At 40.8% G+C, this 22,991-nt stretch overlaps 1 protein-coding gene across 2 annotated transcripts in view; it reads left to right on the plus strand.

Moving 5' to 3' along the window:
• Nucleotides 1–22,991, plus strand: part of ITPRID2 (ITPR interacting domain containing 2) — a 44,312-nt gene that overhangs the window by 10,353 nt on the left and 10,968 nt on the right. For both annotated transcript variants that reach the window (XR_013957230.1, XM_080621595.1), the window contains exons 7-16: nt 389–487; nt 954–1,162; nt 2,070–2,764; nt 6,293–6,365; nt 12,755–12,846; nt 15,933–17,135; nt 19,547–19,627; nt 19,981–20,108; nt 21,134–21,284; nt 22,426–22,491. Coding sequence is in view for 1 of the 2 variants with exons in the window: in XM_080621595.1 (XP_080477721.1) it covers nt 389–487; nt 954–1,162; nt 2,070–2,764; nt 6,293–6,365; nt 12,755–12,846; nt 15,933–17,135; nt 19,547–19,627; nt 19,981–20,108; nt 21,134–21,284; nt 22,426–22,491 (2,797 nt within the window). In the remaining variant the exon portion in view is untranslated. The remainder of the gene's footprint in view (nt 1–388; nt 488–953; nt 1,163–2,069; nt 2,765–6,292; nt 6,366–12,754; nt 12,847–15,932; nt 17,136–19,546; nt 19,628–19,980; nt 20,109–21,133; nt 21,285–22,425; nt 22,492–22,991) is intronic.

Here is a 22,991-nt window from a genome sequence, read left to right on the forward strand (position 1 = left end):
GAGCTGGAGCCATGGAGAGGTGGTCCTGCTAGATGAGGCAGCGGCACAAGGAAGGCATGGAAATGCAGGGCAGGGCAGCTGGGCTTCCTCTCTGGACGAGGGAGGGATCAGGGAGGGTGGGGCAGCAAGGGGAGATCAGGAATTTGTTTTCTCAGCTTGCATTTGCCTTCAAATTCTTACTGTCTACGTACGTTTTTACCGAGGCGTCCCAGGGTTCACTTTTGTTATTGTATTTCAATAAATGACATGGCTAATATAAACCAGATAACACTGAAAGGGAAAAGAGAAATTCAGCAGCACTGGAAGCTTAGCTCTCCTCTGAGAAGGCGAATCGAGTCCCCAAATGAAAGTGGTTTATTGCAGGGATCTTCTCCATTTGTGTTGACAGCAATGGTGTGCTGGCGAAGGAGAAGAGGCTGCAGTTTCACCAGAAGGGGAGAAGTATGAATTCTACTGGGTCTGGAAAAAGCAGTGCGACTGTTTCAAGGTAAAAGAGTACTATGCTTTGAAGGCCTGTTTGACTGTCTGGACTTGGCTTGATTTATGTGCATTGTTGCTTTCCCTTCAGTAGCCGAGAAGGGAATTTTCATTTGGTTGCTTGAAAAATTGCTGTTTGTTTTCAGTTGTGGTTTGCAGTAAATACTAACAAATGGGCCTAAACGTTAGAAATGTCTGTAATTTTAACAACATTTTAAAATCAGAGCTCTGCAGAATGAGGGCTGACTTCATAAGTTACAGAATGGAGCTGAGCTGTGTCTGGGCCAATGGGTCTGGTGATGGGAATCAAAACTTCAGATGCAGAGTTTTCAGTTATTTCCTAAAGTAGGCTGAGCTGTAGGAGTCAAAAATTCAATAGACTTAAGCTGGCTACTGGGCCAGTGTAGTAGTTGGACAAAAGGGACTGGGTCTTAAAAGGAGAAAAGTAGATGGTAAACATCTTTTCATTTGTCTAGTGTTTCTGAATTACTGGAACTTTACGAGGAAGATCCTGAAGAAGTGCTTTATAACCTTGGGTTTGGAAGAGATGAACCAGATATTGCTTCGAAAATTCCAGCGAGATTTTTTAATTCATCATCATTTGCCAGAGGGATAGATATCAAAGTGTTTTTGAATGCCCAAATACAGCGCATGGAAGTGGAAAATCCAAATTTTGCTTTAACAAGTAAGTGTGTTTTTGAAGCAAAGTTTATTTTTAAGTTTTTGAACTGTGTGAACAACCCCAAAAGAAGGTGTGTATCTAATATTCTGGCAAACCCCTTTTCAGCCATCAGCAAAATTCCATTCGGAATCTGTAGTAAAACTGTTGCTCGGTCTTAAACATAGCAAAAGGTAACCATCATGTTGTACACCTTGGGGTAGGGCTTTATAGTAGGGGAGGGAAATGAAAGGTATCGTGTAAGATATACTGCCTTCTGGTTTGTACCATTCCTGTCTCTTGCTCCTAAGCTTGTCTTCTGTTGTTGCTTTAGAGCACTGAAACAAACAGCAATAAAAAATGTTTCTTGTGTTCTTCAGTATCTGGGTGGGATTTTTGAAAGCTGTTAGCAGCGACCTACTTCTATCATTGAAATCTGGGCCAATATTTCTATTGACTTGAACAGGAGCTTTGTTAGGTCAGTAATGAGTGTTGCTGAAATGAGGGCATAGCTGAAATGTCCTCTTGTAGCTTTAGATGGAGAGAAATGTGAGTAACCCTTTTCTTCCTAGCACGTTGTAAATTAACTTGCATTTGCATGCCTGTGTCCCCTTTTTACTTTGTGAAAGGTTTTCATGCTGTTCTTGTGCATTTAGTAAAGACTCTGGCAAAGGTTTTTCCATTTTTCATAGCGTGTGGCATACATTTCACATTACAGGACTAGGCAGTTTTCAGTCAACCTTTGCAACCCAGGTTAGAAGTAGGAGGAGATTTTGGGGGGTGGAGGAGGGTGGGCAGAGATTATGATGAAAATTCCCTCTTCAGATATGAACAGCTGTCTCTGAGAATTCAAACCATTGTGTGGATCAATAGGTCTGGAATGTGATGAGCAAACGTCCTCATAAACTCTGCCTTATATTTCCTTCTTGTGCAGGTCGTTTTCGTCAAATTGAAGTGCTTACTACTGTGGCCAATGCTTTTTCTTCTTTGTATTCCCAAGTTTCTGGGACTCCTTTGCAGAAAATTGGTAGTATGAATTCAGTGTCTTCTAGCAAAGAGGCATCCAGCCCTCCTCCTTTAAATCGCAGCAATACAGCCAGTCGGTTAATGAAGACCTTGTCAAAGCTCAATCTGTGCGGCACACAGCAGGCCGATGGTAGCGGCTGCTCAACTCCTTCACCTGTTGAAAAAGGGAAAAGTCTAGCTGAACCAGGGAAAGAGGAAAATGATGTTAAAAATGAATCTAAATTACAAAAATACTCTAAAAAGAAAGATTCTCCCTCTTCTTTGGCTACTGTAAAGGAGGAGATAGCCAGTAGTCAGACAAATGCTGTGGACTCAAATAAACCTGCAAACCTTCCTGCTCTTATTGCTGATACGCAAGTGGGTACTGTGCCTCCAGCAGATGTGCAAGGCAGCAGGTTGGCAAGTGCTCAGGATGGACTGTATGAAGAATCTGGTCCTTTGGACTCTCCAGGCCTCAGCAGTAGTTCCAGTACATCCGACAGCAGCACCCTGACGCAAAGGCTGCCCACAGCATCGCTAGGCAGAGACCCCTGTGGTCCTCTCGCAAACCCATCCATAATGAATCTAATGCTGCAGCAGAAAGACTCCTTTGAGATGGAAGAGGTAGGTGGAGATATATGACTTTGTTTTTGCATACGGTTTACATAGTTTGCTGGCTGCCAGCAGAGGAATGTTCCTTCCTGTGTAGTTGACAGTGTTTTCTCCAGGAATACTTTAAATTCTCCCAGTGGTAGGACACTTGTCGCACTCTCTTGGTAGGCTGCCTTAATTGAGCCTTTTAATGAAATAACTTGGTGCTGCTGCTGTTACTATTGTTCCTGAGAGTCAGCAGGGAAGTTCGCATTCTTTTTTCATCAAGCTCAGGTAATTGCAATCACTAGTGTAACTGATAGGCGCTTTTCCTATGGAAATAGATCTTGTATGTATAAAAGCCTTTGGTTTTAAATTTTGCTTAAATTGCTAACTTGAAGTCATTCTTGCCTAAAAGGCAATTTAGTTTATTAATTGGTATTGATTAATTTGTGGATGGAGCAAAAGTGCTATTGTAGGAAAAGGGTAGGGGCTATAGGGTGAAGTGATCATCTTGTGTGACTTTTGGTTTTGATGATAATCTACTGTATGTTGATTTCATTTGTTCTCTGGCAATTAGCACACTGAAAGTCACTGATGTGACTTTCTTTAGTCACATCACTTTAGTGATGGCTTAGTTACACATTCTGTACTGTCTGCCTTTTAATATCTTCATAAATGCATGTATCCATTTTTGATAGATAATTGCCCCAAAGGGATTTTATTTCCCATGTTTCTGTAATTACTTCGTTTGTTTGTTAGGCTAGTAAATGCACAGCCTACATATTCAAGAATGCACTTTTTTTTGCATAGACTCCCATCTTGAATTGTAAGATCTGTCTTAAGTTAGTAGATGTTTTTGTTTACACAGTTTGAAGTAGGCTCTTCTTAACAGTTCAGCAGTTAGCTTCTTTGTCTATGTGAAATAAATACGTAAAATGAAGGATTGTGATTTCACTGGTGAAATCAGTGAAGAAAGCAAGTGAATGGAAAAACCCCTGAGTTTTACAGTGAGTGTGATGATTTAGCAGATACTGTGCCTAGTGTCGTATTGTTATTACAAGCTCTTCTAGATCAAATAACATTGTAGCTGAAGGCAGTCACTGGCTAGAAAAGGGTAATCCAGTTTATGGTTCCTGTTGCTTGTGCGAGTGTGTCCTTACCCACATCATGTGTGGCTGTTTACTGGACCAGAACAAAAGACTGATCCAATTGAGAAGGGAAAAAGAAGTATGTTGTATTTTGATTTATTTATTTTTCCTGGCTTAGCTTTCAGGCAGATCATTTTCTTGATGCAGTTTGTTTGTAGCTGCACAGATGTTTTCATTAGCACAATGGGAGGGGTTTGAGAGGCAATGCGTTTTGCTACATATCCCAGAGGAGAAATTATTTTTTTTGGTACTCTTGGGAAAAGTTGAAACAGCTGTTTTATATATATATGTATGTGTGTGCATATACGTGTGTGTGTGTGTGTGTATATATATATATACTTAAAAAAGGAATGGCATTTTCTTTCAGAGTAAGTTGGACTGTAAAGGGTTATGACATAAGGAAGACTGCTGAATTCTGCACAAGCTAAATGTGATTCATTGTGAAGTTTCAGTTGACACACTTTGCAATGATGCCAGGGCATAAACACAGCTGTTTTGACAAGGTGACATGTGATGTGGGATGGGATTTTGGTGAATTTTTGTTTACACAATATAATGCGTACGTATCAGCTGCCTACAGATCCCTGGGAGGGAAGGATTTGGGTTTGTTGAAGAAACTTTAGAACAATACCTGGCAGCATTTTATTTTTGTGTGTCTCTAAGCAGGCTATAATGAACAATGAACTGTATTAGAAAAAGTGACAATAACTCCTCCCCCTGCTTTCCCAGCTTGGCTTGGAATGCATTTATACACATAAGAAAGATGACAGATATATCAAGGAAGCTCTTTCCATGCCTACGAATGCCTCGGAGGTTTGCATGCCCTTCGGAAGTCTGTGGCAGTGAAGATAGCTGGAGTGCTGGAGTGAGTCAGGGCAGGATTTCCCTCAAACACCCATTCCTGAGGTGGCCAATTACAGCCCCGAAGGTCGGATACCAGCATCAATATTGGCTGAGGGGTGGGGAGGGAGAAAGAAGTGCTTCTGTGTGCTCATGGAGCTGCGCCATGCTGCAGACACAGCCAGAGTGCTGTCTTCCAGCCAAGGACAGAACGTGGAGGGTATTTAGATGAGAAGAGGCTTAGCAAATGTACCCATTGAAAACTGAGAGGTTTGAGAGAATCAAGATACCTTTCCTGCAAGGGCAATCCTATCAGAGGCTTGTAAGATTACTTGATGGTACAGCTTTCATCTCCTAGAGGAACAGAAGCCTTGTGATTTATTTTGCAAGAGTAATGCTGTTCATTTACTAATGGTGAAAAGTTCAGGCCAAGTACTTCTCAAAACCCTTGTAAATGAGAATATGCACCCTTGTGGTTACTATGTACATGATATCAGTGCAAATATAGCTACTTCTTTAGCCAAATACTAATTTGGATTTAAAACCATCAGTATCCTGGACTAAAATCCCTTTGGGACAATTATCAGTCAACATTTTTAAGTTGATCAGAAATGGAGATGAAAATTTCATTGTTTGGGAATTTTGAAATTAGGCAGGCAGCCTGCTCTAGAGGGCAGGGTTGGGGGTAGTTGGATTGGCGGGGTTTGTTCATGTAGACTTGCAAGTGAACCATTAGGATTTTTTCTGGAGTGCACAAATGAGAAAACATATTCTAGGTTTTGAGCTAAGCACAGGCCTCCCTGTTGAGATTTTTTGTGTATTCTTTTCATTGTTCGAACGGTTGTCTGAGAACTGCTGTCTTAGGCTGTTTCACAAAGTTATTAAGTATTTTTAAGCTTCTCAGCTGAAATCTGCATGGCTCTGAATGCATTATCTTCCTTTTTTTTTTTGTACTGGAAGACACAAGAAGTATTCCCTTGCATAGTGAATGGTGAAGTCTGGAATAGGTTCTGGCAGGATCAGAGTCCTTCAGGGGGATTGGTGGCTTGTGAAAAATAGTTGGTAGGGCAGCAGATGACAATCCTTATGTGTTGACCTCTTGATATATTTTTCTAAATGTATTCTACTTCTTCTTTATGTTCAAAGGAAGGACCAAGAGTGCAGAATGGAAAAGACACTAATGTAAAGGTGGTCAGAGGTGTTTCCACGGTTATTTTAGTCTTTCATCAAAGAGGAGCTGAGAACTGTCAGTGTGGTCACAGGATGAGATTTCCAGCTCTTTTTGCGTGATGAATATAACCAGAGGGGAGCCCTGTGCTGTGAGTGGGAGGTGCTGTCCTAAGGATCACTGTTTACAGGAGCATTGCTGAGTACCCAGTGAAATAATACATTAGTTCAAGGTGACAGAATTTGTTTCCTCAATCAGTATTGGCTGTTGGACTAGAGAAAAAATCCACAGCACTCACCTCGCTCCTTCCCTGCATTTGCAGCGTATGAGGCTTTGGTATTCTTAAGCACAGAAACATATCCCAGTTGGCTTGACGAAATATTCATCTCCTCTTCCTGATAGATCCAGAGTACAGAAGGGGATCTACCACATGTTCCAGCTTCTCACCAGCTGGCAGTGGCCAAGTCAAGGAAAGGTGAGTAGACTTCAACTCCCAGGAGACAGCAATCTGCTGAGTGTCCTTCCCTCTCTGAAATGCTGATTCAGATAAAGTTTCTCTTCTCTTTAGAAATAAAAAAGGTGTGGGTTTCTTTTTCAGCTAAATCATGGAACATTACTGCGAAGTGGCAACAAAATTACAGGCAAGACAACAGTCTTATAACCTCACTGGCTGTTTTCACTTTTGTTCAATTGATGATAGCTCAGAAGAACTGAAATGTTAATTCAGATTGTGTGGGATTTTTTTTCCCCTGGCAAATCCTGTAATTTAAGATACCCATTTAAACTAAAATTATATTGTTTTAAACCTAAATTGCATGATACATCCAGCTTTTTCCTATGCATTACTGCTCTGTCTGCAAGCTGGCTGCACAGAAGACTACTGTCTGCACCCGCATGGAGATTGTAGTCTTTCATATGGGAAACTGTGCACTGGCTCTTGTGGCTCACTTAGTTTGTGCTTTCATATCAAATTCTTATTTATGCATATTATGGTTTGGGAGAGGGACGAAGCTGATTCGTTCTGTGATCGTTACTTTGCCCAACATTGGCAAGTGAAGTCTATTCTCTAGCTGTTACGTGTAATTAAAGAACAGAGCTTGTTGCATTTCATGAGAAGCTTACTTGCAATGCTGTATCTTGGTGAAACATGACTAGCATCTCTAGATACTAAAGGGAGTCAGGAAAACCTGTCTTAAGAAACAGAGATCATTTTACCTGCCTTTTCACGAACTGACAGCCTTGCGAACTGTCAGCTGAATTGCATTAACATGGTTGAGAATGCTCTGGACTCAGCACTGGAGGTTAATGCCTGGTTGTTAGGGATAGCTTGTGCTACTAATTCAGCAGTGTTTTGCAGAGCACAGCACTGCATTTGCTAGTCTTCCTCTGTTACAAATGTAGGTCATGAAGAAGGACTGCCAGAAACTGCCATCTCTAACTGTTGCTAGCATTTCTCCCTTGGCTGTATTTTAAAGTTCGCGATTACATGCTTTATGTGATTACACATGAAGACGTGCAGTCTTTACAGGTCATTTCTCTTGTTTGCCTGGTCTTGGCAGTTTCAGAAAGAGCTTTTCAGAGAAAGGCATTTTAAGGAGCCAGGAGTTGCAGTCAAGGAGGAGAAAAATACATTTTTTCATCTTCTGAAATGCTAACTTTATTTTCTGTTCCCAGTAGCTTTCTTACCCTCTTCTTCCTCCATGCAAGCTAAAAAAGAGTCAGGTGGTCCTGTGTGTATCCACTGAAAGGTACCAGCAGCCCTAGCAGTGGGTCCTCAGTATGGCAGAAGTGGGATATGCTGGTTCATTTTTCCCAGCTAGTATATCCCACCCGTTTCTGAATACACTTGGCATAGATGAGCAATGACACTCTATTACCATGCAAATATTGCCTAGAGTTTTCTATAACTTATTTAACAAAAATGCCAATACTTATGGTAAGCCTGCATGTTTCCTAAAAGTTAGTCTGAGACCGGCATTTTATTTCACCTTCAAGATGCAGAAAGTTTAGGACTTTGTTCTGTATGGGTTTCAGTAAAAACGGGGCGAGAGAGCATTTGGTGGAGAACTTACCCAAAATGTTAAAAAGTGGTAGTCAATTTTTTTTTTTGCAAGTTGTCCAACCTAAGACAACCTAGAGGCCTGTTTTCTCAGAGTGGGTGCCAGCCAAGTTTGAAGGCATTCAGATTCAATGGTCTTTTACTGAAAATGCTGGCCATTATGTCTAAATGCGAAATGCTGCTCTCGCTAGCAATCTCTAGAGCTGGTATCCGCATGGAATTCAGGCACTGATCTCTTGCAGTGTGATTTCAATTGATGGTCCTCATACAAATCCACCTTTTTCAGTGCTGTTGGCTCTGAAGAACCCATAAACAAAAAAGTTTTTCCAGGTGAATGCTTCCCCTGAAGGAATACATTTGTACTGTTTTGTTTGGTTTCTTTTTCATGTAGAGGTACTTCTGTGACAATTAGCAGAGTTAGTGCTCTGCAGTACAGAGTGTTATAAACCTTGGAGTGCCATTTCACATCCACGCAGAGGGCTGTGGATGCTTTCTCTGACGTTTACAACCGTTTATAAGGCATTTTAAGAGGGCATATAGTTAGATGTAATGTATTTGAATAAAAACAAATACTCTCCTACTGAAATAACCTGGAGACTTATAGATGGTTGAACAACAGACTCTACTGCTGCTTAGACTTCCCATTAAAGCACGTTTCTCATTTGAGATTAGCTTTGTTTGTAAGTGGTAAGATCAGATTTTCAAAGTGGCTTGCAAGTGTTTGCTTTGCTGTAGTACTGTCTTTGTTAAGCACTTCATAGGGGTACAAAGAATTCTGCATCATATTGGCTATCTTGATGTACTTTTTAGGTTATGTATTCCAAATGTTACTGAACTGGTTCATCCATTGTGCCTAAAACCGGCACCCTGTTCTTTGTTGTTGCAAACCTCAAATATAGGTATATTTTTGTGCATGTGGGTTTTTTTAAGAACGCAGTAGACAAGAATGAAAAGCTTCGGTTGCTTATTGTGAAGTTATCTGGAAGGAAGGTTTGTTAGTTGGAAAACAAAATTCTTCCTGACATATTTATAAATTCTTCCATTCCAAAAATGCCCAAACATTTTGCCCAAACAACAAACAAGGCAAATACAGGTGATGTGTAGAGAACAAAGTTGTTCTTGAGGCATTGTAATTCGTGTCTGGTTGCTGACGTCAGTGGCTCTGTGAAATTTTGAATAGCCACGTAACTGTTTCTATTAAGGCATCTGACATTGATAGTCAAAAGCAGTGATTAATTTTGAAAATTTAGTTCTTGAAAGTGAAGAAAGCACATCGTCAGCACTTCCTGTCCTCAATACAGTATTGTATTTATAGCTCTCTGTGGGTGCAGCTCCACAGGAGATTGGAGATGGGGGAGTGAGAAGAAAACATTTGGAACAGATTTAGTATTTATTGGAGTCTGTGCTTATCTTTCTAGAAGCTAGGAAATCCCGAGGAACTCTGAAGAGTTTCTGCAGCAGGACTCCCTACTGGGCTGGTTTTGGCAGTGCTGGGGTGCAGGGTACGATCAATATGGTAAAAAGAGGCAGCAGATACTTAATCCTGTAATGGAGTACTTGATATCTAAGTTGCGAATGTCAATTTATTACTAATCTTGTGAAAAACAAAGTGTTTTGCAGGTATAAAAGCCATAGATGTTACTTCATGGGCAGTTTCCACATATTTCTCCTCTTCTTCTGTGTAAGCAGTCAGGTGACACAGAAAATGTAAGATAAGCACCTGATGAGACTATTTGGATTCGTGAGACTAACAGTCCATTGATAGCTGAATATTATTTTACAGTAGATGAATTATTCCATTATTAGATAGTGGTTCTCTGATAAATCTGTGGTCTCATGTTTTGTAAACCATAGACTTGTTTCTTTATCATAGAATCATAGAATCACAGAATAGTTAGGGTTGGAAAGGACCTTAGGATCATCTGGTTCCAACCCCTTGTCATGGGCAGGGACACCTCACACTAAACCATGCCACCCAAGGCTCTGTCCAACCTGGCCTTGAACACTGCCAGGGGTGGAGCATTCACAACCTCCCTGGGCAACCCATTCCAGTGCCTCACCACCCTCACAGTAAAGAATTTCTTCCTTATATCCAATCTAAACTTCCCCTGTTTAAGTTTGAACCCGTTACCCCTTGTCCTGTCACTACAGTCCCTAATGAAGAGTCCATCCCCACATCCCTATAGCCCCCCTTCAGATACTGGAAGGCTGCTCTGAGGTCTCCACGTAGCCTTCTCTTCTCCAGGCTGAACAGCCCCAACTTTCTCAGCCTATCTTCATATGGGAGGTGTTCCAGTCCCCTGATCATCTGTTCTTGTTTAGAACTTTGTCATGTTATTTGATGTATTTCTGAATACCCACATTTCTCTGGCATGTATTCAGTGTCTAAATGTATTTTGATTTTGATTTTTTTTTTTATACAGCTTAAAACAATAATCCAAGGGGCATTTTAATTTGTGCTGTGTTGAAGTAAGATGTGAGCTCGATTATTCCTTCTGATCTTGTTCATCTTGGCTGGTTCCTTCTCCCACACTTTCCTTATTATGCTGTTTCTGACCTCCCCCTAGTTCAGAAGACTTTCTGTATGTAGTGTTGATAATAGCTTTGGGCTGCAGGGTTGGCATCATGCAGTGACTTTTTTTACAAAAGATAGTTTCCCCTTTTCTGCTTGAACCTGAGAGACATCCAGGTGCCATAGAGCAGGTTGTACGTCTGGATCAATAGTTGACAAGGAGCGTAGATACCATTATTTATCAGTATATCCCAATGTACTAGTTGGTGTTTCATTTTTACAGAGGCAAACCTTGTCATTTTACTACTGAAGTAGTAGAGATTCCTGTTCTTTGAAAGTTGTTACTACATTAACATGATAGTGATATAGTGGAGACCTCTGAGAACTTGCAAGAGACAAGGGTAAGGTATGGCAGATGATCACTCATACTTACAAAAGTTGTCTTCTCTTCTTTGCTTTTAAACAGTAAAAAAAATAATAATCCTAGCAGTTCTGCGACACAGAAAGGAAGAGATGACTGTATTAAGGGGATATCTCCTTGGATGTAACCAAGGCAGTTTGAATCTGTTCATGCAGTGCTAGTCTCTTGCCATGGATAAAGACAATGGGGCAGGTATGAGTGCCTCTGCTCTAGACTGACCACTTGACTGGAAGTGTCTGTCATGTAATGCTGTCAAAGCATGTGCATAAGTAGCAGATGCTATAGAAGATGATCTAAACCACTGATTTTTACTTTTGTACTGTGTACAAGACTATTCACCTTGGAGGAGGTGGCAGCTTCCCACCAGCCTCAGCTGTAGTGGCAGCCTGATCTTGGCATGCTCTGTCAGCCGTATTAATTATATTGGGCAGTTAATAAGAGCTAGTCCAGTTCTCAGGGAAGTAATTCCCATTGTCTTTACTGGGATCTGGGTGGGGATGTCTGTCTTGAGGTAGAAAAGTTGTTTTATCATTGCAGGATATTGTGGCTGCCATGATAACAGAACAGCAGCACAATTTGAAAGGCACTCCCTGAAAGCTGTGTGAAATTGCTGATACAGAGGCAGTTTGCCCCTCCTGGTGTTCACAAACTTCTGGGCCTGTGCAGGCTTTTATTTCTGTGTTAGTGAAATGTTGGTCAAAAGGAATACTAGAAAAATTAGTTCTGAATATCCAAGTTTCAAAACAGTTTTCATAATGCATTCCAAAGCATTGAGCTGTGAACTGGGATTAATTATGTGATGACAGTTAAGTGGTTGAAGGAATGTGGGGCAAAATTCTGCACTGAGCCTCTGAGAAGACAGCAGTGAGCTCTTGCTCCAGGGTGACGAGGAGGAGGAGGCAGAGGTCTGGGGACTACAGGCCTCTGTGGCCTCATTCCATGTCCAAGCTTTTACACTTCTGCTGAGAACTGGAGGTGAGATATGGTTGTTGCCCATGCTGCCATCTGGCCAAGCAAAGTGTTTATGGTGCTGTCAGGTAAACCACATACTTGGTGGGTGCCTCCTATGTCTATTTGAAAGCAACATACATGCAATACCGTACCACAGAGCTTACTAAGATCTTGAAAAGCAGATCTGTGAGTATAGTGCTTGCTCCAGGGGAAACCACTCCTGGGTAGCACTGAGGATTTTAGAACCTCTTTAGGCTATTTTATCACTTACCTAATGTAAGTAGAAAAGAACAAGCGGGAGGATCTTATCTTGAGTGGATAAAATAAATGCTGGGAGTGTGCTTTGGCAGATTGCCCACTCATGTGTCAGGATGTTTTGTGTTTGTCCGCTAGGACCATCTCTAGCAGTTCGCAAAGTTCTGCGCATCGCCCTCTTTGCTCATGTGATGCTATTCCTCTGGGTGTATGGGGTGGTGTAGGCTGGCAGGAGGTGAGTGATCTCCTTTATCTCCGTTATCAGAAGGGGTGGTGAATCTGTACTTGTCAATGCAAAAGCACTTCTTCCACTGCCTGCATGTGACTTAACCAGTGATTCTGTTTTGCGAAGGGAAAACTCCAGCAGTGGCAACATCTGCAAAGTGGGGTTTTTTTACACAGCACAGGAAAGAAAACTGTAAAAGATGGTTCCGCTTCCACTGCTGCTTGAAGTTTCACAAGTACAGCTTTGCATGAGAAGAGGTTTTGCTTGAAACAAACAAGTTGTTTCTTTGTATTGTTCAAAGTGGAACTTGAAAAGGAATTGTGTTATTCACTTAATGTTACTTTGATGTAATAAAAGGAAAGCATGTATTGAATATGATTGGGCTTGGAAGGTTGTGATTTGAAAAGTAATTGTAGTTGGGTTTTGCTTGTTTTAAACAGATCAGCTATTACGGACTGCCAGTCAGCACTCTGACAGCAGTGGCTTTGCTGAGGACTCCTCCACAGATTGTTCTCCATTTAATCAGCTTCAGGTAAAACTTTTAAGCTGTGCTTGAAATATGACCGATTATTGTGGGACAGGAGGGACCTGAGGAGGGCAGGAGGGATGTTGATGTTTGACTGAGATCATGACTGCCAGTCTAGATCCCATAAAACTTCTAATATTCAGAGCTGAGTCACTGAAAGAACTGTCTTAAAAATTGAAAGCCTTTCTGGTAGGATAATCTGGGTATACTTGGGCCTCAAATAAGCTCTAAGTTCAGTATGTCCTGGTTGCCGTTTCTGGTGTATCCTTTCTCACTGACTGAGGCTCCAGAATCGTAGTCCATTCCTCTCATGACTGTAGTAGGTAGAGACTAAGGTTATAAAAGACTGTAGCTTTTCTGCTGGTCATTTAACTTCTCGTACCATTTTTGCTTTCCCACTTTTTTTTTTTCATATTTTTCTATAATTTTTTTTTAGTTAGCAACTGACAGGAGGTGAAAATAATTCCATACTAACTTTACCGTGAAAGTATACTAATGTTTAGTTGATCCTGAGCTCCCACACTCTTTCTTGTTCCAGTTCCTTTGATCTCAGTGACAGAAGTTGTCGTGATACTGACCAGAGATGGCACGTCTAAAGGGAGGCTTTTGTTCCAGCATGGTGTTTAGGTGTCTGCCTAATGCACATGTCTGCACAGCGTTATCCCTTATATGTAGGAGAGGTGTTCTCTTGCCTCTCCTAAAACATTCACACAGTAATAGCCATGATTTGGTTGGCCTGTCAGTCAGCCAGAGAAAAGTCTTGAGTTGGATTCTGGCCTCAAGGCCATCAGTCAGCTGTCTGGTACCTAAACCACATCCAGAGGAATACAAAGATGGTATTGTGGATGTCGCCTGTCACCAGTAGTTTAATTTCTGTGGTTTGCAGCTGCTGAACTTTTTAAATGCTACTGTATCTTTTTTTTCCATTGTGACACACCAAATGTTTTAAAATGTGTGGCACTTAATAGGAAGAGATTCCTACCTTCCCCATCCATCAACATTGCTTTTCCATTTTGGTACTGGTATTTTATGCTTTCTGGTTTAGTTTTTCAACTGAGCACCAAAAGTGAAAGCCAACACGGTGGTAGCCTTTGTGTCTTCCTTAAACATCAGCTTATTCTTTCAAAGAGCAAGAGAGTGAATAAAGGTAATCATGAACTTGAGTCTCTATAATGAGCATAATAGTCTGAGATACTGGTTTTGCTGTCTGCTAAACTGGGAGTGCACTGAAATTGGCAGGCATGTTAGAAGGTGACTCAGATTAGAGCTGCTCACTTCCAATCTTTATATTGGTTGAAGCCTGACTAAGAGTCCATTAAAAGCATGTTGCAGCTAAGTGCTCCTTTACTGGAGACTGGTAGAGTTTGTGTTGGCTGTAAAGGGATGAGGTTTTTCTGCTTTCTGTTATGCTGTTTTGAAAAGATGTATTGATACTGCACAAGATCTGTGCCATGGAGTTGCTAGGCTCTCTTCACTGCTTTATTCAGACCAAGTGTTGAGCTGAATTAAAAAAAAATTATGGGGTGAATGATGAGATAGTGGAAATGAGAACTTGGCAGCTAGTGAGGAAAACCTGTGAAAAGATAAAGGGGATACAAAGGGGTGTATATTGTTTCTTTAAAGTATGGTAAGTTAGTGCCATCTACTGTTAAATAATTGACTCTAGCAGCTATAGCATTCCTCTGAAACTCAGGAGAAACCTCAAAACCTGGAACTATATTGCCTTTCATCTCTGACCCCCATAATAAAGATTTCTAAGGGAGATTTTGGTATTGAGATGGGATATTCTGCAGGGGACTTGCATGTTACCAAAGAAGCTAGAAAAATTCTCCATCCAAGTTTTGTTTGTCTGACTTGTATTGAACAAGGTGATGAGGATTAGAGATGCAGATATACATACGTGTAGCACATGCAATTTCACCTAGACGTTACAGTATTTTGTTCTTTTCATTCTTTTTACTTGATCAGTATCTGAACCTGCACAATCTTTCATACTGATTTGTGGCTGTGCTACTGAGTGCAGTGTTGAGTATGAACTTATGAAGACAAAATTCATGACTGAAATCTACTAGATGGCTGGAGAAGGAACTATTGCCTGTCATACGCCATAAGTAATCTCTCTAGAAGGACCTAATAATTAGTGTTCTAATCACAGTAAGAGCTGCAGAAATTAGATGGGAAAGCTTATCTAAATTTGCATTTCACATGTCAACTATGGTAAACTTCCAAGAATGTGCTTTATACCACAAATTCTTTTGAAATGTGTTGTCTGCTTGTAAACTTACCAGTCATTCAGGAGAGCCTGATGAATATGCTGTGCAATTAATAAATGGAATTTTTTTCTTTTCTTATAGATGATTTTCCTGCCATTTTTTACCTATTAAATTAGCAGCTCCTTCATACATGTGCTCTTTTTAAACTGTGATTTAGAATATAAAGGAGAAGAAGTAGTAGGAGAAGGGAAGGAAGGATGGGCATAACAGTACTGGATGCAGTCTTCAATAGAGATTAGCAGCCTAATATGAGATTCAGCATCTCAGACAATTCAGTGACTTAAAATGAGACAATTATGTGGGCAGACTGGTTTTCCCATTCTTGGTGTTGTCCCGTAGTACTAGTTTCACTACAGTCTACAGTTATCCTCACTTCTCTGTATGCATTCACTAATACCACCCTTTGTTTCAACACTGGCTGAACCTTTATATATTGGAGATGTCATGTACTGCCACCCAGTACATTTTACTCTTTTTACTCTGCTGCCATTTCTATTGTTCTGGCAATAAGGAGTTTATTGTCAAATCAAAGAAATGTATGAATAGTTTGCTCTTCTTTTTTTTTTTTTTTTTTTTTTTTTAATTTTAATTAAACCCCCCCCACGTCTCCTTTTTGGTGCCATACTTCAATATGCTTCTAACTTATCTGATACTATGGTTTTCCTTCACTGTTTTTCCTGCCTACTAGCTGCATTACTATCCCTGCTCCCTACCACAATGTCTGACGAATATGGACTTGGATTCTTTGCCCAACTCCTCCAAAGGCAGTAATTGAGTCTCCAGTATGTTCACACCTTTGCTGGCTTGTGTCTTTCCTAGGTTCAGGAGTCTTTGCAGGGCATGGGAAGCAGTGCTGACAGCTGTGACAGTGAGACAACCCTGACGTCGCATAGTGAGGAACAGAGGACACCAATAGCCAAGGAACTGCCCTGTTTCAATAAGTTTGAGGAGGAAGAAGATGATGATGAGGAGGAGGATGATGAGGATGATGAAGAGGATATTATCTCTCAAGTAGAGAGACGAAAGGTAGGGTCACCTTCTGAAAACAGAAGGGGCGAAGACAGAAAAATTGTTGACTGTGAACCTGAGCAAAATCAAGAGCGAGAAAGCAAGTCATCTCATTTATTGAAGACAGTCCAAGGAGAGGTCAGCTCTAAAGAGGAAGACATTTCCAGTGAGCAAAAACAATCGGACCTGTTGGAGGAAAGCAGTGTGTCTGAGTTTCCTCAGTACCACACGCACCATATCCTCAAGCCAATGGGATCTCTGGAAGGTGATGGCTCCTCCACATCATCTGTGGACAAGGTTCATGTTGCCTTGCAAAGAGCCGAGATGAGGATTGTCAGTACATCTGATTCAAGGGCTGGGAGGTCAAAAGAACTCCTGAGAAAGCAGAGACTCTGGTTTGCTGAATCGGGCTATCCTCTGCGGCGGTCTCAGTCTCTCCCTTCTGCATTGCTGAATCCAGTGAAAGTGGTGTCCTCTGTGAATGTCCAGTTAACTCCAGGAAAAGAGACTCTGTGCAGTCCTCCTTCCTTTACCTACAAGTACACACGTGTGGAGGAAGATGAGAAAGCAGTGTCTGAGAATGACAAAACTGAGGGTGAGGCAGCCTCCAGCCAGCCGGTGTGCAAATCTACGCTGTTTATTGCACCTTCATCCTCCAAAAAAGAAATGCCCCAGACTGAGCCATCTGAGGAGCCCAGTCACACCAGGGTACAGAGCTGCCCAATGCACACGCCAGCACACATGTCCCAGTCAACCTGTTCCCTCCATTCCCTCCCTGCTGAGTGGCAGGACAGACCACTCTGCGAGCACGTGAGGACACTGAGCACCCACAGCATCCCAAGCATCTCTGGCTCTTCCTGCAGCACCTTCTTTTCTCCCTTCAGCTGTCCCTTCTCTCCAAGGCATGCTGGATTTCCTCATCGACCTCATGCCATCAACCCACCCTCCACTGTGGAGATGCAGCTGCGCAGGGTCCTACATGACATCAGAAACTCTCTGCAGAACCTCTCACAGGTATGAAGTCAAATTTTGCCCCTGGGCAAAGGGGATTCTTATTTTATCCTTAACAGAACCAAGATGTCCATGTGAATATTCCTTTGCGTAGTGCAATGGATCAGGAAAAAATGACATTTTGTACATGTTTGATTTGCTACCGTTTTAAGAGCTTCTGTTTGAAGTGGCAAGTTATTATTTCCAGTGCTCTGCTACTTTTGCATTTCTTTTTGTTGTAGTTGACCAAGATTGATTTTTATTTCTTTTACCTTTATGGATATTCCTGAGTGGGAGGGAGGAACAGTGTACTCTATAAGCTATTATTTTAAGGTGAGGGTCATTAGCTTTAGATTTGAAAATACACATTGACAGTCCTTTGACCTCTCTCTTCTGTTTGACATATTTTCCATCCAACTGATGAAAATGCAGTGTTTTTTGATTGCCAGTTGCATGGCTCCACTAATGATATCAGTGTTGATTGATCCCTACGTGTTCTGTGCTGTTTCTTGACAATTTTCTGCACTTTCAGCTCTGGCACTAGTCAAAACGTTCCTGATGTCATCAGTCATTTATTAAGAATCGGTTTTGTCAGAGCATGTGAAATTTTCTCTGTCTCGTCACTCAGAGAAGAAATGTTTTAAAATGCAAGCACACTTTTTTTCCCCTGCTGGTTTCTGCCACACCTTCTGCTGCTTCCCTCCTGATTGCCAGCTCTCCCTCCTCTGCCATCCCTGTACCGCTGTTCTCCTAGGTGATGATCCAGCCTTGGAGCCTGCAAGCTGCCGCAGAAGGCTACGTGGGCAGGGCACTTGCAGACTCTGCTTGCTTATATATGAACACATAAAGACTATTCAGTTGTGGTGCTTTGACAATTTCTGTGGGTTTTACCCAAAAACAAGCATGGGCCTGCCTGCACCCTACTGCAGGTTGTAGGCTGTGGTGGGCTTTTTTAAACCCATGTTATTTTGGTTTTTTGCCATTTGTCAGTAATTAGAGGCTAGTCCAGCCTGAATTTGGTTATGTCAGATGGTCCTGCTTCTCCGATCGAACTTTGGTACTGTGACCAGCTCAGCAGTGGAAAGCTGCAGTCAGCTGTGGTTTAAGTCAGCTATTGCTTAAGGTAGTGGATGGTGTGCCTGAGAGTGTTTGCAGAATTGATCCTTATTTGTAAAATTCCCTCATATGTACCAGTTGTGGCCTTTATTTGTGTAAGGTTACAGTGTGCTACAGTACTTGTAATGCACATACCATGCTAACTAAACCTGCTGAAGAAGAAAGCTCTGTATTAAATCCAAAACTCATGCTCAAGCTGGTTCAATTAAAAAAAAAAAGTAGTGTGGGAGGGAATAATAAAATCTCCTAGCCCACTTGTTCTGCTTCCAGCGTATTTCGTTTAGTTCCATTTTGGGGGCTTGGTCCTTTTCCTTGTGGAGGTTTGTGTGAAAATGTATTCCCTAGTGCTGCTTTTTCCTACAGCTGGAATTGAGTTTGGCATAGAGCATAATCGGCTGCTAATGTTGAGATATTTCAAATATATGATTCTGATTTTAGGAAGGAATAAAGAGGAGTAGATAGATTCCTGATAGAACAGGGAACAGAGAAAACTGGGAGAGGAAAAACAAAACATCCCCTTGATGTGATCATGTTTGAGCAAAACTCCTCTGGATGAATGGGCATGGATCAAATTTTCCATGGCATGTAAATAGACCTTTGAATTCTTTCAGAATTAAATTGGACAAGCTGTCTTTTTTGTGTTTGAAGAGGTGCGTGTTTTTGTTGTTTCTACTGTTCTTTGTTGTGCCATGTCACTACAGGTAGCAGCCCCATAATTTTATCTGGTTACTCTATGTTGGTGCAAATGCAAATAGAAGTTGTTTTCATAAGAGATCATTAGCACATAGGGGTTTTTGGATGTAGGCAATATAGTGAGATTAAAAGCCAAAATCAACAGCAACAGGGAAAAAAAACCCCAAAGTAAGATCTGAACAGAACCTCACAAAAAATGTGACTATAATCATGATTTGAAAATGGGACTCAACTTAATTTGCTTAGTTCTGGTTTTGGAGTTCTTCTTTTTATCATTAGCTAAGACAATTGAGACTACTGAGTTTTCAGGCATAAAATGCCTGGTGCAGGAGAAAGTTAGCTTTTATTCGTAATTAATGCATCAGACAGGATTAATTTGGTTTTTCACGTGCAGCACATTTGCATTACACAGCTTTGGTGCACATGCTTCAAGTTAAGAGCTGTCACTGCCATACTGTAAGGTTTCCTTGTCCCAATACAATATTTATATACATAGCAGAAATCATGATGCCAGAAAGGTTGTGTTTTAGCAGTGGCTGCTTTTGGAGTATCTGAATGTTTGGGCAGATGAGTTCATGAAGGAGATTGCTGACTTTCCAATTTCAAATCATTTGTTTCTTCCCTAGTACCCAGTGATGAGGGGTCAGGACCTTTCTGCTGCCACTGGTTACACTACTCAGAGATCATCCATTCTACCTCTCTACGAAGTAAGTAATCCTGTTCACATAGTGGTACTTAGTCAAAATAAAATACAAAGAAACATTCTAAATGTGCCACATATTGTGCTAACTTTGGCCAGTTCTCTCTCTTTACTCTCAAGAGAAACAGATGTCTGTATCCTGCAAATAACATTTAAAAAGGAATTATTTCAAATGTGCAGAAATCCTTTCTCGTGTTTGCTTCTATGATACATCTGAAAATGCTTTCTTGAATTACTTTGAGTTCACAACATGCAGCCTCTCTAGTATACTGAAGTTGCTGAGGTTCTTCTTGACTGAAAGGGCACATCCAGGCAATTGTCACTAAATGCTCTTTTCTTCTTTTTTATTTTTACCCTCAGAATACTTTCCAGGAGCTACAGGTGGTCAGGCGAAATCTAAACTTATTCAGAACACAAATGATGGATCTGGAATTGACGATGTTACGTCAACAAACAACAGTTTATCAGCACATGACAGAAGAAGAAAGGTAAAAGGGACTTAAAACGGGAAAATACTCTTAGGGTAGTGTGCCATTGTGCCTGAAATCAGAGAAAGTAATTTGTTAGTTTCAGTTTGAACAGGATTGGAGCTGAGTTTATGCCAAAAACTTATTTACTCCCTTCTTTATACTACTTCATTCTAAAGTTTTTTCTTCTTTGTTTTTCCTAATCTCCATTTCTCATTAATTGATGATTGTTTTTTGTCTTCTTCGTTTCTCCATAGTGATTTTAAAGCTTTAGATTTTAAAGACTTTTATCTTAGGATATGTGAACATAAGATATTCGCAGGGGAGAAAACCTTAAAGATTTTCAGCTTGCATCCCACTCCCTCCATCTTTGTAGATGTAAATAAAGAATGAACACTGTAGCATTCAGATGCTTTTCCAACTTAGAGTGGCCACTGCAGATGGCATTCATATTCTGGGTCTTTGTGTTTGGAATCACCATGAGTCACAGCAGCAGCTGATGTGGAACAGTTTGCAAAACTGCTTATAAATTTACTTAAGTTGAATCATCTTTTGACTAATCACTTTAGAAGTAAACGTTTGAAATCAGTTAGCCGCCTTAGACAGTGGTGTTCTGGCCAAAATGTAGCTACAACTGTGTGGGAATCTAGAACCACGCAGGAGAAGTAATATGCAATTGCTGCATTGCTCTGTGATTGTTGTTGTTACTGGTTTTAAATTTGATTCGATTAGATACATCTATAAATGCCAGTTTCATCTGCTTTCATATATTTAAGCATTTAAAGCTAAAATTTTTGGAGGATATCCAGTTACATTATGTTATTTAGTTGTCTCCATGAAGTGACATCTATTTTCTATAAATGGAGAAAGACTCTTGCTCCATTTAGATGTTATTTTTCCATGAAAGAGGAATTTTCTGTGTTCCATTTTGAATTCCCTTGTATAAAGTCTTTTACTCATGGGATTACCCTGCTCAGTTCCCCCTTCGTGGTGTGCAGCTGAGTGCAGTGAATGCCCTTGTTCTTTCTGTGATGGACTTGGTATAGATACGAAGCAGATCAGCTACAGAGCTTGAGAAAGTCTGTCCGCATGGAGCTACAGGAGTTAGAGATGCAGTTAGAAGAACGCCTGCTTGCTTTGGAGGACCAGTTGAGAAGTCTGCACATGTCTTCGCCTTACAGACCTCAGACACATGTAGTAAGTATTACTGATGCAACAACATTATATGTTTTCTCAGTGTAATGTTAATAACTCATAACTGTTAAAACTCTTACAGTGGGATGATATCTGGAGAATCTGTTGATGACTTCTGTGTTATCAGGGGACATACGTTTTTTATTTTCAGTCAGTGTTTCGTCTTGGGGAAGAGATGTGTGAATAGGGGGACATACATATCTTCTGGGGCTTTTAGGTCTGAGATTTCAGACCTCTTTTGTCAGTGTTTTCTTCTTTTACCTTGTCATGATCCTGAATTCTCACAGTTTTGGTAGGTAGTTGTCATGTCTAAAATCCTTGGGGGATGGTGATGGTCTTTCTGGAGTTCCCCTACACTGATTTTCTTACTTGTGCAATGAGGGCAGAAAGATGAGAAATGCATCTCATGATGCATGAGACTGTTTCTCTCAGAAGAAGTGGGGTGTGCTTCCCCTATACTTCTGCCAATCCATGAAACAAAATAACCCAGGAAAATCCAGTTGCCATCTTTATTTTTGCTCCCCTCCATTGCCTTTTGTAGCTTCTTCAGATGAACATGTGGCTCCCCACCAGTCAGAGAAGCTCTGCTCCCACCAGCACTCCCCAGAAGCACAAGAAGGGGGATAAGAGAGACACTTGCATATGTTTGTTGGTGGCATGTTGATAAACTTTCTCTTCTTTTTCACTCAGTGGAAGACTGTTCCTCTTTTTTTTCACTGCAATTCTGTCATCAGCCAAACAAAAGAAGCGCAGGGAAAAAGTATCGTGTTCTTCCTGGGTTTCATTCCTCTTTCTTGTCCAGTTCTCTTCTGTAGAAGCGGCACAGGCACAGGCAACATCTTCCTCTTCAGTATTTTGTCATGGGAAAAAAATTGAAACCCAAGAACAGGAAAATTTGATTCTACTGTGATCCCAAGCCAAACTTGCATTCTTTGAACCATATAAATATCTCTTTATTTGTAAATCCTTTTATAGAAGAGGGCCAGCTTTAAAAATGACTGAAATAAACTTTCTCCAACCAGCTTTGCTTCCTGTTTCCAAGTTTCTGCTTTTAGAGAAAGCAGTCTGAGACACAGCATGTTTATATTAGCTTCTGACAGCTCTAAAAAAATCCTCAATGTATTAACTTGCCTTAATTTTTCAGGGTATGTATGGAAGCAGAAGTGCTGACAATCTGTCATGCCCTTCTCCATTGAATGTCATTGAACCAGTAAGTAATTGTTGTGTGCTGTATGCTTTACTAAGAAAAAGAACCAGGAAGGGAGTTCTTAAAGAAGGTTTCAGGAGATTCATTTGACACATAATCTTGGAAATACTTTGCACACTTGAGTTGTTCTGTTGAGAACAGCTACATTTTCCCTTAAGAAAATCCAACCATAGGTGTAAGTAGCTGTGAAATCTTACTTGTTTTTAAGAGGAAAATGTAAAAGTAAGATGTTTGCATTTAGTTGATACAATGACTACATGGTGAATTTTCTAGGGAAAATTATTTCTTGTTTTTTCTATGCTTTTTTATGCTGCTGAAAACAAGTAGTTCAAAGACTGCAGAAAAGAAAGAACAAACCTGAATTGTTTGTGCAAAGAAAAACAAAATCAAGCTTTACGTGTGTCTCTGTCAATGGCTCTGGCAGAATGCATCCATATTGCAAAAGTCAGGGACTTGAGGAACTGCCACAATCTGTATTTATGTTGGCTTATAAAAAAGCCCAT

This window comes from Psittacula echo (assembly GCF_963264785.1).
Source record: "Psittacula echo genome assembly, chromosome: 6".
Classification (NCBI taxonomy): domain Eukaryota; kingdom Metazoa; phylum Chordata; class Aves; order Psittaciformes; family Psittacidae; genus Psittacula; species Psittacula echo.